Source organism: Brachyistius frenatus, unplaced genomic scaffold (assembly GCF_029030835.1).
Source record: "Brachyistius frenatus isolate BFR_SWC_R1_liver_20210118 unplaced genomic scaffold, ASM2903083v1 Contig_4, whole genome shotgun sequence".
NCBI classification, from domain to species: domain Eukaryota; kingdom Metazoa; phylum Chordata; class Actinopteri; family Embiotocidae; genus Brachyistius; species Brachyistius frenatus.
In genome coordinates this window covers 5619901-5637594 of record NW_027210603.1, presented here as the reverse complement: position 1 = coordinate 5637594, position 17694 = coordinate 5619901, and the positions used below count along the sequence as shown (strand labels likewise).

General features: G+C 38.0%; 1 protein-coding gene across 3 annotated transcripts in view; it reads right to left on the bottom strand.

Annotated features, from left to right (window-relative positions):
- Nucleotides 1-3961: 3961 nt before the first annotated feature.
- The window catches only part of slc2a9l2 (solute carrier family 2 member 9, like 2), a 91581-nt gene continuing 77848 nt past the window's right edge, over nt 3962-17694 (bottom strand). For all 3 annotated transcript variants that reach the window (XM_069712515.1, XM_069712523.1, XM_069712505.1), the window contains exon 13: nt 3962-4768. In XM_069712515.1, the coding sequence (XP_069568616.1) occupies nt 4526-4768 (243 nt within the window). In that variant the 3' untranslated portion in view covers nt 3962-4525. The remainder of the gene's footprint in view (nt 4769-17694) is intronic.

Sequence of the window (17694 nt, the reverse complement as noted above, 5' to 3'; positions counted from 1 at the left end):
CTTGTGAAGTGTAGTAACAAAGGGTACTGGAGTTAACAGTGCAAAGGCTCTAAGTCCACTGAATAATGAAGTTTAATTCCAAGAGCCAATCAGCCCATTGTTACTTGCATTATAGGTGATATAGTTGTTGTTTTGTTGTTGTTGTTGTTGTTGTTTTCTTTTTCTTTTTAATGAACACAGACAGAGTTCATTAAAAGAAACCTGTCCTTGTTATTACATAGCAGTGAAGCGAAACTTGTGCTAATAAAACATTTTCCATTTTGCCTGGCTGACTAATTAACCAGAGGGAGAAATCATCCAAAGCAAGGCCAACTTTTACAACTCTTAGATCTTTACTTGAACACACACACACACACACACACACACACACACACACACACACACACACACACACACACACACACACACACACACACACACACACACACACACACACACACACACACACACACACACACACACACACACACACACACACACACACACACACACACACACACACAGGCTGAAGGAGAAAGCAGGAGCTTCAGGGCCACAGCAGCTTTATGATGGAGCTGCCAAGGTCCTTTTAGCCAAATCACTGTTTTCTTAAGCGTAAATGTCAACAAAGGTCTTGAAGCTACAGCCACCACAACAAAACTGAAATTCCCACAGTATTAAGAAGACCCTCAAACCTCCCTGTTGGGTGAAAGGGTTCAAATCATCAACAGTCCAACCAGTCTACAAAAGAGGGTCAGAAGATGAATATACCACACATACATGCAGAAGGGCCTCAAGACACAGGTGTGGGAGGCTGGGATACAACAGGTCAATGTTACTTTGCAAAATGAGCAGTGCGTGCATTATTAAAAGCCGGAAAAAGATTGTATCATTGTGCAAAATGTCTGACGCGGATCATGTTTACATTGTAGTAATTATCAAGTGAGTGTGCATATGAAGATGCAAATAAATTGGATACCTAGATAAGATCTTATCCCAGGTTTCACAAGCTGTAATACACAAGCTGTTTCCCCCAAAGAAGCTTTGGTTAAGAAGGCCGGCTCCATCATCGGCTACAAACTAGATAGTCTGGAAAAGGTGGTGGAGAGGAGGACGCTGATCAAACTATTGTCCATCTTGGATAATCCTGTCCACCCTCTCAACCACCTGCTGCAGGGACAGCGGAGCACTTTCTCTAAAAGATTCCTCCAGCTCCGCTGTCACAAGGACAGATACAGGAGATCATTCCTGCCCACTGCCATAAGACTTTACAATAACTCACCTCTGGCAAAATCCATCACAGTACAATAACACTGTTGACTGTGTTTCTTGGTTTCTTGCTTGTATATTATATGTATATTATATATATAGATATATACTGTACCGTATGTATATATATATATATATATATATATATATATATATATATATATATATATATATATATATATATATATGTTGACTGTGTTTATTGGTTTGTTGTATATAATATATATAGATATTTAATGTACTGTATATATACTGTATGTACTGTGCATTTTATATTTTATATTTATATTTTTTATTTTATTGCTTTTCTATTATATTATTCTATTCTATTATTATTTTATTCTATTGTTTCTATTATTGCTCCTGTATGTATGCTGCTGTGGCGAAAAAATTTCCCCTCGGGGATTAATAAAGTATATACCTACCTACCTACCTACCTACAATATGGTGTGCGCTTGCATTGTCTAGATGCTCAATCACTGTGCACCTCAGCAGACAGAAAGAGAAATTATGACAAATGACAGAATTATAATTTACACACCAAACTGACAATAGAGATGTGACACTGGTAATTTGGGGGATAAATTGGTTGTTGCTTGTCACTTTTGTTTTCCATAAGTGATGATCAGATGCAGGACTCAAATCCAGTGGAGTGGTGAATGCAGTATTCAGGCAGGAACTACAGTGGGTTAATCCTCTACTGAGATAACTGAGGAAAGACAGAGTGGCAGAGAATTTATTGAGTGTAATGCCTACTCACACAGACACAATGTAATTTTTTTTTTTGAATGATGCACGCCGGGAGATGAATGGACAGGTTATAGTGTCTGTTCCATCTGATCATCGTATCTGTCAAAACCAGTCAATCAACATCTGTGAACTACTTGATGAAATGCATTTGGTTTGACACTCCTGTAAGGTGGCAAACCTTATGCAGCAAAGGTAATGTTTTTGATGAACAGCTTGTGATTGACAGACAGGCACACTCATGCAAGTTGAACAGACACCTGCTTGGTTGTTACAGCTCAAGTGTTTAAGCGGAGTCAGAGTCGACAAGTCTGATCTGCAGTGCACATGAAAACTTTTTTTTGATCAAACATAACCATAAAAAAACTGTAACACAAAAATGTCAGAAAAAGATACTAATGCCCATTGCGAACAGGCACTGAGGAGAGATAAAGGAGACTGCATTGGCTCACAGAGAAGCTATTTTTGGAAGAATGGACAACCATATTTTTACAACTAATTCACTAAATAAATCAATAAAAAAGCCAGAATCTGCAACGAAATATTTGTTGATCACTGAAATTCTTTCTTTTGCACACACTGGCTGTAATGAGATTCATTCAATGGGATTCTAATATAAGAGACTGGGGTAAAATCCACAGTACATTTGAAATCAAAAGTTTAGCTGGAGCTAAAATGAGGCTTCAGCAGTCTGAATTAGTTGGTGCGAGATTGTATCTACCATGATTAGTGTTTAAATTGCCTCTGTGTTGATGTTATTCACTGCAACTTGGCAAGGAAATATAGATAGAGAAAAAAAGGCCCTTTAAAAGACACTTTTAGATTCAGATACATTTTTTTTTTAACAAAATGAGAGCGTTAGGTTCTATCACCCATCTCTTCAGGTGGAACCAGATCATTACAAACTGTAGGAATAATTGCAGTGACCTGTAACTGTCATCCAGAGTATCCTCACTGGGTAAAGGTGCAGCTAAAATTAGGCCAGCAGAGATGCAGCACAGACTGGACAGAACTGATAGATGATGTTTCATTAGATCAAAAGAGGCTGTTAAACACCTCTAAAATTAGACCAGCTTCAACCTGGGTTAAGAATAAAATGTTAAAAAAGGAAAATCTGAAATGGGTGATTTTATATTTTGCAAAGTTATTAGAAACAAAACTCTGTTAAATGCTGGAGGTGTGAAATTAAATTATTCTTTTTTTAAACCTTTTTGATAACCAGGAGAAATAAGGTTTAAAGGAATTGTAATGAAATTAATTCCACAGAAGTTCAAGTTTTGATTAAGAATCACAGTTCAGTGAGACTTCCTCACAGCAAATGCAAGTGGGATTTACACAGCACCCCCCCCCCCCCGCAACACCCACTTCCTACTTTGCATAATAATACATTCGTTTAGAGGTCAAATAAACAGTAATTCATCAAGCACAGCAAGTGCATCATAATAAACATATATATGCCTTTGCAGCTATGCAGTGCCATAATTACTGTCCCACCAGCAATTATTTCTGTCATTTACCCTCTACTTAATGCTTGTGAGAATATAACTCCTCAAGAGTAACATACTGGGACAGAGTTATGACAGACAACACCACTTATTATTCTCCTCACTTCCCTGTTAGCTTGCTGGTTGGGCAAAGGAAATCTGTGGCACTAACACTGGATCAAGAAATCAAGAATCAAACTGAAAGAGATGCTTGTCTACCTCTGTTCAGATCACTTCTTCGTTGGCTCCTGCCATCTGGTGGGAAGTAGCCTTGGCTCCTTTCAGATTTGGAGAGGCTTCAGAAGAATGTCAGCTTTACTGCCCTCTCGTTCTCTCCCTCTTGTTGTCTATATTAGGAAGTTAACCAAGACATCAGCATTACGGCTTTAATCCTGCAAAACATCTCCTCAGACACTCAGACACACATCCCCCTCCCTCCCCCTCCTCCCCACACACACATACACTCCTTTATGAGGGCCCTTAGAGAAGGTGACAAAGAAGAAATCTGCTAAATTAAATCTAACTGAGATGAGGGGGTGTTGCTTGCTGCTATAGTTGCCCAGGATGATGCACAATGATCAGCGTCCAGTTGCTCAGTTGTCTGTTCTTAAAACAAGGAAAATCTATTTACAAAATTTTATCAACATTTGATCAAAATGTAATATTAACAATCAATGTTATTTGTCAAATGGACATAAACACAACTGCAGATATATGCTAATGTGTCCCCATATCTGTGTGATCTGTAAATAATCAAACAATATTTTAACCAATATTTTATGTAAGTTTCCTATACATCCACAGCCTCAACAAACGAGGGCTGACTTGTAAAGAGAACATTAAATCTAGTGGTTTCTTTAATTTTAATAGCAGAAATGTACAAATAAAAGCTGTAAACTGAAATACTGGGAAGTTATACAAAACATACAAAAAGCATTCATTTTAAATTTATTAATTGCAGTCATCAAATAAATATGTAAAAACAAGAAATAATTGAATTTCATGCTCTGACCCTGCTTCCCCATAATTAGTGTTTTTTGTTTTCCTTAGAAGGAACTCTCCATTTTAGTGACATCTTGGTCCTTTCTGTTCATGTCCGGCTTAATGGACAGAACAAGCTCCATTTCCTGGCCAGGGGAGGAAATGGGTATTTTGTTGATCTTGGCAAAGCTCTGGCTGATTTCCATAAAGGTTTTATTTTTGGTTTCAGGAAGGATGATGTAGAGGTAGATAGATCCAAAGATGCAGACCACCACAAACACCAGGAAGGCAAAGGACTGCAGCTTCTCCTACACAAACATAAAATACACAGGGGTTTTTGAAATTAGACAGACCAAATTTAATCAATTTCTTTGGCAAACATTTTCTAAAAAAATTGCTTCTAAAATGAAAGTTTTGTCAGAAATCATGATCACTGGTACCCACAATGCATTATTCCTAAATCTAACATGATGCTTAGCTTTTTATAAATTAGTTTTTGGATTCTTTAGCCTCATCATTTAAATCATTTGATGAATATTTCTCCCCCTCTTCCACAGAGCCACGTTCTGCCATTTCTCAGCTTTGCTAAACTGTTGCCAACTCCAGAGAGACATCATTTGTGGCATCTGTTTTGTCATCTGTCTGTGTCATGCTGAGGACATGCTGAGGTGAACATCCCACAGATTTTGCCTGTGAATGGTCTGATAGGCTCTTGTATGAGCGTATGTGCAAGTCATATTTCCAACTCAGATTTTTTGAACAGTATATTTACGTGTTTGCATGCATACGTGTGATGCAGTACGCAAAGTGTGGAAGCTAACCTTGTCCAGTGTGCCATGCCAATAATAGAGATTAGTGACAGATTTAAAAATACACACTGACTGATTACCCAGAGGGAGATTTAGATATGGAGGGAGGGTTATGTGCTTGTTTGTGTGTGTGTGTGTGTGTGTGTGTGTGTGTGTGTGTGTGTGTGTGTGTGTGTGTGTGTGTGTGTGTGTGTGTGTGTGTTTGTTAGTGAGAGAGAGTGAGAGAGATTTTGTGTGGGGCAGAGAAACTTGACTGACCCTCACCAGCGTGTCAAGCTCTAATCTCTTGCTCATAACGGGACGGACCTCAAATGCAGAGCTTTCTACCTGGCATTAGAATTGCAGTGTGCAAACAACCATGACCTCAATGAAGAACTACTTACTGTTTTGATTTCAGCAGTTATATCACCGCTGCTGGTCGTTTCTGACACTGTCTCTCTCTGTTGAGTGTATTTCATAATAGCGGCAAACAAACAGAGCATCATGCAAATGCCCTGACCCAGTTTCCATGTCGCCTCTGTGACATAATGCTCATCTGCAAAATTAGCACGTTGTTCAGAAAACACTGCCTTTCTCACGCAGTTGTCAGAGAAGATGAGTCTTTGATACAAACAAGGCATTTTTCCTCCACTTTGTATGTCATTAATCGAATATTTTCTACCTCTGTGGATTGCGGAGAATGAGACAGTCCTGCCTTTGACTCTTGGATAATCCTTTGATCTGCTGCGGTCGATCAGTCAAGTGTAGTTTGGTGCACACACAAAGAATTAGGCATGCACACAAAGAGCCATCCTGTGCTGCAGACACACACATTAATCATATGTTGATATTTCATGCGTAAATACCCAAAGTGACATGATATAAAGACCATAGTTGGCACCTTCAGTGATGGGGAACCATGAGTTGAGATGGGACAAGATGAAAATGGACAGGAAATAACAGTGTGAGACCAGTTGGACAGAATGGAATGATGGAATGGGATTGGACAAAACAGGAGTGGACAGAATGTAAGGGATGAGACAGAATCAAACGGGAAAGGAGGAGACGTGACAGGCAGAAAATAGAATAGCAAAAACTCGGACAGAATAATGAAAGACAAGATATGACAGACTAGGCCAGTGCAAGACAGGACAGGCAGGATTTGAGTGGACTGGACATAACAGTCTAGCACAGGGAAGTATAGACTTAGGATGGAACAGGACAGGACAGAACTGGGAGAAATGGGACAAAAAGCAGCAGGTTAGGATAGAACAGGCCATTGTAAAACAAGACAGATTCGACAAGACAGGACAGAACAAGATGGGACAGGACAGAAAAAACAAAAGAGGACAGAACTTCATGGGATAGGACAAAACAGATATAGCTAGGACAGGAAAGAAAGGGACAGGACACAATAGTGTAGAACATTGCACAACAGGACAGTTCTTAGATGAGAGACAAAATCACGCAAAACAGAACTGCACAGAACGGGGCAATCTAGGAAGGAGCAAGGCAGGACAAGAGAGGTTAGGACAGGTCAGTGCAGAAAAAAAAAACAGAATAAGACAGAAAGGGACAGCACAGAACAGGATAAGACAAGTCAGACAGAAAAGGACAGGAAGGATAGAGCAGGAAAGGACGGTCTATAATGGAACGCTCTGAGACAGGATGGGACAGAAAAGGCCACGAAAGGACATGACATAACAAGAAAGGGCAGGATGAGACAGTCTGGTACAGAGTCTTGCAAGACAAAGGGGGAGACAGAAGGACAGACTCAAATTGGAAAAGGTTGGACATTTTAGGGCAAAACAGGTGCACGATGAGTGGATAAGACTCGGACGGTACAGGATGAGACAGTACAAGACAAGAAGAGAGATGATAGGACAGAACAGTGTTGGACAGGATAGCCTAACCTAGAACAGTCCTAGATGGGATCGGATGAGATGGGACAGGATAGTACCAGATGTTATAGAATAGGATAGGATGGAATGAGACAGAAGACTCAGGTATTCGGGAACAGGAGAGCTAAGAACAGCACAAAACAGGACGGGCTAAGGGTAAATGAGAGGAGAATGCTTAAATATTCACCGTGGACTTAAATCAGCTGACTACATAAAAAATACGTCCTGGTCCAGTGAGTGTCCATGCTCAGAAATATACTGTCACGGTCACTGGTTTCTGGGGCAACAGCGAGTCATCATTGGTGGTATGGGTGTGAGCTGTGTGCTGTTGAGGTAAAGGGAGATTATTTGCATGTGTGGACTTTTATAGATTGTGTTGTGCACGCTCAAGGACAGTGTCTGCAATCCATGACAGACAGATGACCCCTGCAAATGTCCAAACTGAGCTGTTAAGTGATTTTATGGATTACTACACAGTGTATCAATGCCTTTACACCGGTGTAGTGTGGCAATGGGGAGACAAATAATCATTTAGCAGCACAGTTATGGATCATAACTCTAACCCTAACTCATTACCAAGGCGAACACAAATGCATACAAACTAGTACTAATGCATGTGACTGAGTGTGATGGGTCATCAATTCAAACAGATGCCACACATAAATACAGTAGCTTGTTGTTGCTGCCCCGTTTAACTTAATTAAGGCACATTTGTAGCTCTGTTAAATTGCAAGATTCTTTCATAACATATGATTTGTGGCAGCAGATCAATCTTTGAAAAGAAATGCACCACGTTTGCTTGGTTAGTGTTTTTATTGCAATTCATAGAATGCGCAGAACAATCCTGTTTTTCCATTATTTCCAGTCTATTTTTTCCAAATGTGTATTTGTGTCTGGAGACTGAAAATTAGTATGATAAAGATAATAGAGAAAGGGGCAAAAGACCTTTGTCAAAACTTTATATACGACTGTCAGTGTGTAAAACCGCAAAGGGTTACCGATAGTGTGTCAACAAACTGCTTGATATTCTGCACAGCGCTACATTAACTGTATCGTATCAAAATCTGCCTTAACAACAGTGAGGTCAGCTGCACCGCTGTTGGTTAACATTTGGTGATGGGAAAAATGTAAGAGGTTACTGAAATGAAATTGTGTTTCTGACTATTGCAACAATGTTCAACTTTAAATAAAAATAAATTATGAATTGAACTGAATAAAAAATGTATACACATATAGGGAGTATGATAGTCTTGCTTAACTTTGATTTCCTTTAATGAGTTTACCTGAAATGATGACTGCTCCTTTAAAAGTGTTTAATATTTAAGTAGAGCAATCAGAATTTTTTTTTTTAAATGAGACACTGGGATTCCCATGCAACCCCAGAGCATAATAATGTTAAGCACTGAATTCCAAGATAATGTTATCCTTCATATTGTGAGGCAATACATCATTAAATCAACCTGATTCCAACTCAAACTATTAATGCCAGAGGCTCAGACAATTAGAACCATTACAAAGCAATCAACCAAAATAAACACACACAAACAAACAAAAAGTACTATAGGGAAATACAAAAACACCATACAATGACAAAAAAAACCAACTACATACTATTCAATACTTTTCTTATTCTGTTCACTCTGAGCTATACAGTGCATCCGGAAAGTATTAACAGTGCTTCACTTTTTACACATTTTGTTATGTTACAGCCTTATTCCAAAATGGATTAAATTCATTTTTTCCCTCAAAATTCTACACACAATATCCCATAATGACAAAGTGAAAATATATTTTTTTAAATTTTTGCAAATCTATTGAAAATAAAGAACGGAAATATAACACATACATAAGTATTCACAGCCTTTGCTCAATATTTTGTTGAAGCAGCTTTGGCAGAAATTACAGCCTCAAGTCTTCTTATTTCACGTTGTCATTATGGGGTATTGTGTGTAGAATTTTGAGGGAAAAAATGAATTTAATCCATTTTGGAATAAGGCTGTAATATAACAAAATGTGGAAAAAGTGAAGCGCTGTGAATACTTTCTGGATGCACTGTATGTCTGTTTACACTCATTTGCTCTGGTCCTCATTAACAGTAGTGTGTTGGTCCACTTTCATCTATAACACGCTGCCAGTTAAAGGAAACACTTTGCAGATACTCAGGGAAGGAGAGATGATGTGACACTTTGCGGTGCATTTTCCTGACCCTAAAGTTAAGGTAAACCTGACTTCCAGCTCTGTGTGAGTCATTCTCCATTTTTAGCACCTCTTAATGCCGTAAAAGCATTTTTTAAATTTCAGAAGAAGCCTTAAGTCTGTCCAGAACACATTTTCACATTTGTGAAACCTTTATTCTGTTTGGAAAAAAAAATGCTGCAGAGGGACATTGCACTGCTTTTTATACATCTAGACCACATTAGACCTGGTCCAGATTTATAACCACTGTGCTTAGACAAGTCAAACCTGGACTTTATCACAGAGGCTAAAGATTATTCAAAACATTATTGATTTATAAAACCTTCAGTCTATTTGTCATAATGCAGCAAAAAAATTACACTGCTTTTTACACATCTAGCCTGAATGTAAAGCCACTAGTCTACACTTAGACCGACTCTTAGACACTTTAAAACACAGTTTCTGATTTGTAAAACCTTAACTCTATTTGTGAATATTAAAAAAGGGGACATTACACAGCTTTTTTCACATCTAGACCACATTGGTCCAGATATAAAACCACTATACTTAGACATGTCAAGCCAGGACTAGAATATCATAAACTGTGTAACTCAGAGCTCTCATTAATTTCCCTTAACCAGTAAGTGCCAAATTGGAAGCTACAAAGCAGAAGCTGACTTTATACATTGTTTGTTACAATTACGGCTGGTTTTTAATAGTTGTAACACATCCTGTCATAGAAGCATTGCAGATTCAAATAGTACCACCTAAACACATCCATAACACTACTGACTGAGACAGCAGCAGTCAAAGCCTGAACAATAACCATATAGCCACAGCTTCACCCATCACAGCAGACAGAGCACCTGCAGATCTCCTCACAACAAGAAGCTGAATTCTTTCAGAGATCAGCCTTTTAAAATGAACGGGCACTAAATCCAACACACAGTATCACCTATCATCTCTGCAGAGTGTTTTCTCGAACTGGAAGCATGTTATAGCTGAAATGGACCAATGTAGTGTTCATGTGGACCAGAGCTGCTGAGTGCAGACAGACATATGGTTCAGAGTGTACAGAAGAAGAAATGTATTGCGAGGAAATGCAAAAGTAGTCCTTACAAAACTTATTGCCGCGATCCTTCGGGGGGAAAGGATGGGAAATGACAAAAAACACAAAGAACCAAAGATGCCAAAATTGACTACAAAAAAAATCTAAACTGATTGGGAGACCTTAAGAGGCCACAGAATGACTAACATTGAACACAACATTGCATGCAAAACAACTTAAAAGACTTAAACTGATCAGAAACACACCAAATGATTAAAACAAAACTGTTGTTTTAATCTGAATATCAATGTAGGCTTCCAGATACTTACAAATAGCAGTTATTAACTGATATAATTTCATAATAGAATATTTAAAGATTCTTTATTTTATCCCCCATTCATAAATGTTGTAGTACAGCAACCACAGAAGCCCACATGACATCACAGTACAGCGGTCTGTTGTCTAAAAAAGGTTCAGCGCAGGTTTTAGGTCAGGCCATTTACAAACTGGTAAGTCACTGCTGTGATCTGGATGCCTGGTATGTGCCTCGGAGTAAGTGGGCCCAGCAAAACCCAACCAACAAAACCAACACTGCAATCTTTGTGGCATTGGCTGTCTGAAAGTATCCCTCTGTTGCTTTTCGTCTCCCACACCGTCCTCGGCTCGGTCAGCCTCATCTCCTGATTTCTTCTCTTTGCCTTTCCAAATCCATCCCTATAGGTCTCCTGTTGCAATGCCGACTCTATTCTGCATGCCTCTTACCTGTCTAAATACATATTCAGCTCTACATCTACTTGCCCTTCCTATTACTGACATTTATTGCCTCTTTGTATATTCATCAAAATGAAAAAGTTATCAATTTTATCATCACATCATATTTCCTCTCTTTGTTTTCCTATTGTTGATGACACAGCTAAGCAGACGTGCTCATAAATCTATATGTGTAAATATATCGATCAGATAGGCAGAAAAACAGACAGACAATAGATAGATGGATGGATGGATGGACGGACGGACGGACAGACGGATAGATTATTGTGAGTTTATGTTTAGGAAAGTTTGTTTTATTTTTTGGTTTCTTTCTAAAAATCAATATGACTAAAGCAAAAATTAACAACTTCCTCCTCAAAGAATCCACCATCTGAATGTTTAATATGCCCTTTACAGCTATTTTCATTCTAGGTTCACTCTTCGCCTCTAACACTTGACACTCTGGTGCAGCTGACTGAAAGGACAAAATTAGGTTTATCTGGAGGGGTTGCTGACAAAACAGGCAGAAAACATTTGACAGAAGGTCAAAACAATGTCACTACAATGTCCACTATGCCTCGAGCAAAGGTTCACTCTGATCTCCAACTTCTGGGCTGACTTTTGTCAAACTCTTTCTCTTTCGCACTGTGAATATGTCCTTAGAGTTACAGACAACCTTGTGTGTGTGTATGTGTGTGTTTGTGTGTGTGTGTGTGTGCGTGTGTTTTATAATGCATTTTAATTGTTAAAAGAGAGTAAAAGGTTGCAGTTGTAGTAATTAGGTTGATAATAATTTACATTCAACTGTTTTGTAGCTGTAGAATGAGAATGTAATTACTGTAATTTATGGCTATTTAGCGTTTTACATTGCATATACAGTATACAGCAGTTATTTAAAGACAAGAGCTGTGATGTGCACGTGTGGATTAATAGAAATGTATTGTTCACCCCATAAAGCAGAGATAGTTACTGTAACACAAAGCAATTTGCATTTCTTTGTGTAGCTCCGTCACATATGGTTTATTGATGAATACAGCGCTGCGACAAAATATTACGTTTCTGAATCCCTGCTCCTGTTTTGAGAACGAGGTAATGACTGAAACGGCCGGAGCTCATGTTGTTTATAGTTATCCTCAGCCGAGTGTGACCATAACTGAGTCCTGCTCTCCATACTACTGATGTATGCCTGGAGCTACATGCTTGCATCCAACTGATACAGTTGGAGGTCAGATTCAGTCCAAAGTTACACTACTGGGATGTTCACCTTTACACAGAATTTTTAGGCATGGAAGTGTGTTTGAAAAATGTAATACAGAACTAAACATATTGACATATTAATCTGCATGCTTTATGGATTGTATATTAGTAGTCTGGGCACTAATTAACTCAATTACTCAGTGAATGACAAGTAGAAGTGAAGATTCACTGTAATTAACTGTCCAGCCTGTCAGAGCTTTTAAGTATTAATTTGGATGTTTCCCAGCATTCAGTTAAAGTCATCTAATGTTTGTTAGGAGGTATTCTAGGAAAAATAAAAAGCTTTTCAACAAAGCAATTTATTCCACTTAAGATGCAATTATATAAAGGTATGCAATAAAGAATTCTGTAATGTGAAGTAAATTGCTTGTGTACCTTATATAGTCAGTCAATCATAAATCCAATAAAACAAAAAAATATGATCTTTTAGAGTGCACTGCTTTGAAATCACATTAAAAAAAAAAACTCTCTCTCCAATAAAATGTCTCTGAAAGCCTTGAAATAAACTTCTCTCCCTGCACTTTGATATTTCTATTCATAGTAAATTTATATTTGTTAATCAATAAAAACAAGGAGTGGAGATGTAATTTACCTCAAATTACACTAAACTGAGCACACTGTAGATTTTCAGAGGAATGAACTTCAGTGAACATATCTATATTTTTCCATCTCATTCAGATTGAAATGTCAAATGCCAATAGAGTCAAATGAGAGACAATCAGAACATTATGACCAAGGGCAAAGTTCTGTCTATAAAAAGAAGGGTGGAAGTATGTCCTCGGCACAGAGTGCAATTACAGTATATGGCAGACAGATCTTCTCTCACTCGAGAATAGGTAAACCAACGATGTGTGAAGGTAATACTTTTGAAATAATTTTGGATTAATGGTTTCATATAAGTCATTGATTTCAAAATTTGCCAGATAGATAGATAGTCACATTGTGTCTTTTATGAACAAAATTATATCATACATAATATAATTAATATATTTCACAATGGTCTGCCTATGCATGTGTCTCACTGCCTTAAGGAATAGTTCAACACTTTTGGTAATACAATCATTATATTATTTAGAGTTAAAGGAAAAAAATTATGTTACAGTAGAAACTGGTATTTGATCTGCAGAAAAATATTGCAGCACAGCTGTAAAGAGACATTCAACTAGAATAAATTAAAAAAAAAAAAACAGGTTGTTCTTTTAGAAATCATGAGCACAGCCCTCTAAGTGGCCACGAAAAAATATATGAACAAGTTCTAAAAGTCAAAATTAATGGAACATGTCCATCATTCTTGGGGTAAACTGTGCCTGAGGTTACTCTGCTAGGGGCAACTGTGTGAATTTAAGATGAACTGATTTTATACATCCACTATATGACCCTGGAAGTGGTTGGTTAAAAGCAACTATAAAAAGTACCACAAAAAGGACCTCTGAGAGAAGGTTTGTCATGGTGTGATTGCACAAAGAGCGCCTCTCTATTAAGCAGGTTTTGGAAAACAAATATTGTCGATTGACCACACTTAGGGTATTTTGTCTTAAAGTTACCAATACAGGATTTGTGACAAAGAAAAGAAGTTGCACCAGAAGACCCAGAAAATTTTTGCAGCAGACTGGACATTGTGAGCAAAATAAAAATCAGTAGATGAGAATTACCAGATACAACTCAGTTCACAGACCATTCAGAATTGGATCAGCAGGATGGAGAGTGATACAGAGAAAACCATTCACAAGCTCAAAGAAAGAAATGCCAATGATGATTTCAAACAGAATGCACTGAGGTTACGGTAAACCGTGGAGATGGGAACGTCAAAGTCTGCAGTATTTTTAATTGCAATGGTATAGGTGAAATTATATTAACTGAGGGAGTTATATTAACTGTGAAACCTAAGGTGTATAGAGGGATTTTGGATGCAAACTTAAAGAAATTATCTCTGGATAAACTAAAAGCTTTGCTGGCTGAAACATAGAGGAAACACTTACCACAAAAACTGGGTGACTCAATAGCTGGACATTGACAAGAACAAGGTAAAGGATGCAAACTAAAACATTGTAAATATAGTGAAGCCACTATTGGGTGTCAAAATACTTTTTTGGCATTCAATATCTGAAAAATTTTGATTTGAGGAATGTTTTGCTTAACACGTGCTGAAAAACAAGATAAACTATGCTAATTAATGACCTTTACAGGTGTTTGCAGGCATATTTTTTAACCTAACATTCACACTTTAAAATAGTATCATTGTTCCGATCTAAGTCTGGAGAAGACAGGCATATTACCTCAAATTAAAACTACTTTTTATTTGTATTTTTTAAATGCATATGAAATCAGTGTATGTGCTAGGAAGAGTACAGAGGAAAAAAGCCTTTAGACAAACATCAGCTGGCAACGAAACAGATAATCTACTCTTGACACGTTTCATTTAAAACGCAGAGCTCACACACCAAACTGATTTTATTTGTGACCTCGGAAAATGCTTTTGTTAAAGAGTGAAAGGAAAGGAGCATGGGACTGATGAACAAGTACTTGGGAAATAAAATGAGGAACCATATTTCTATAGATGTGACCTATTCAATAATTCAAATATAACCCATATGCTTATCAATGGTGGCTTTGAGTTTATTAACACATAGAGCTAATTTTTACTATGGGCCAAGGCATGAATAAAAATGTCATATTGTAGTGTATAGAGAAAGATTTGTCATATCATCTTTCAAGGTATATAACCCTTTTTTCACATTTCTTTTAAAGATGAATGCAAAGATTTGATGTGCAAAGATAAAACACATCAATGAAAGATGACTAAATATAGCTTCAAAGTACATCAGAGCCTGTTGGATCCATCTTGGGTAATTGTGATGAAGAACATACTTTCTTAGAACACCTGTCAAGACATTAAAGACCGCTACAAAAGATCATAGATAGTGGAGACTCAAGATGGAGAGGGAGGGTCAGTAAGTTCAGAAAACATATCTAAGCTGTCATATACGCTTTGTCTCCCGAACAAAACTCCTTTCTTCCTCTCTCTTTTTTCAACCCAATAAAAACCTTCAGTAATGACCAAATACACATAATCAGGCACATTATCGATTTAGCTAATTTTGTCTGCAGATTACATGTATTTTCCAGGCTGTATGTTTCCAGTAATTCCCTTACTTAAATGTGTACAAAGTAATTCTCACCCTGTTAACAGCTCAGTGCCAGCTAAAATGGGACATTTTCATAATTTCTCTCATAAAGCAGCATTTCAGTCAAGTCTCTTAATAGGTTCTAGGAGTGGGAGTATTGACAGTTTGCCATGGAACATGTATCAAAAAATTATTTTTTAGATATGGTCGTGTATTCTATAAATAACATTAAGGAACCTAAGGAAACCACACTAAGTATATAAAAGACATGATATACAGAAATTGTTCATGAAATATATATCTCAGCAAAAGGTATTTGTCAATTAAAATGGGATTAAATTACAGTGGGAACACTGGACTTTATTTTTCAGTCTTTACACACTGAGGGAGTATAAAAAAAGCGTCTTTTCGATCTTGCATCATGAGTAAACACATCAACTAATCCCACAACGTGGAAGAGGACCAGACGTCACAACTCCTAAAGACAATGTTGATAGTTTGTGACAAGATCATCATCACTGGATGATGTTGAATCCGTCATTTTTCTGTTCTGAAGAATGAGCCAACGCAAATCTATAAAAAAATTAAAAAAAATAAAAAGTAACATCTGTAGCATATTCGCATCACTTTCGTTGTCAATAGTTGCGATGCAAAATATTCGTAGGCAAGTATTTAGCATTTTGCGTCATTTACTCATCACATCCCTGGTGTGTAAACCCTTAGTGCAAGACTTTTACATAAAAATGGTTATCCTTTAAAAAAGCCCTTGCCAAACGCTACTGGTTCTGATGCTCAAAGCAATTTATTCACCATCTTTCAGAGACACTGCAGTGACACAGTAGGTAACTGTGGAGTCTGAGACGTAAGCACGTGTCGACAGTGTTTTTATAATTACTCTCACTGGCATAAAGGGGAGACAAAAGATCTGCACTGCAGGTTTAGGTGTAGGAAACAAAACCCAAAATTATGAGGATTGAAACTAATGTGGTTTTCATGGCTCCATACATCAATAAGTTGTTTCCTGCCAGTAGAAGCAAACTGTGATAGTACTGCGGTGTGTGTGCAGTAAAGTTTCTAATAAAAGTATGACCCAGATTACAGAGTTGCAGAGTTTTTAATCTGACTGTCACATTTTAATTCAATAACTCAATAAAACATACAAATCTTCAGATTAGGAGGGAAAGTAAAAATCCCCAAATAATGACTTCTATCAGCAGGTTACATCGACTTTGTAGCTTATATCACCTTCGCTGAGCTGTCACACAGGTGCAGTAAGAGTGTGGAACAGCACACATCTCCTGTTACTGCACACAACTCCAGGAGATCCTGGGAATCACAGACCTCCAGTCCAGCGAGAGCCCTCTGAAATCCTCAGTCTGTCAGCCAGGTTTGACAGAGATACTGTATGTGCAGGCCACTCTGAGAGTTCGGTGTGGCAGAAAACAATGCAATGGCACACCGGTGGTGTCTGCTGTATATTACCCCCCCCCCCCCCGCAGCCCCTTGGCCTGATTTCACCATCAGAGCCAAAGTGACAGAGTGCAGTTAGTAACTGTGTGGGAGGTGTTTCAGCTCCTGTTGGGAGAACTGTGGCCACTCCTGTCTTGCAGGATGTTTATATTCCAAGCACAAAGAGGAATTCAACACTTCCGCTCAGTAGTTAACCCTCTGGGCCTTTGAGTGAGAGGCTAAATCGAAAACTAGGACATTTGGGGTTACTATATCATGGTTTTAATCATCTTAAATGCAACCTAAACTACTGTATCAGACTAATAAAAAAAAAAAAACAGCCAATCCATCAAGCGTGCAAAGCAGCTATTGAATATTATCCCCTAACAACATCTACAGTTTGTAGAGTGAAAAACACTCAAGTTAAACATAAGAACAAGACTTAGAGATAAAAGAGATAAAAAAAAAAAAAAAAAAAACAGGCTATGAGATCAATAAAGGAGCAAGAGTGGTACAGAGGGGTAAAATGAGAGGAGGCAGTGATGTGGAGCTGCCTGGAGCAACTGTGCGGTTTTAGGAGTTGAAAGAGGACCCTGCAGTTTTCAAGAAAACATTCCAGTTTCAGACATTAACAGGCTCTTCAGGAGGAGCTCAGGAGAGTGCAGCGCCACCTGAAGGAGAAGATGAGGGAGTGCAAGGACTCCTACAGGAGGAAGCTGGAGGCCAAACTCCAGCAGAACA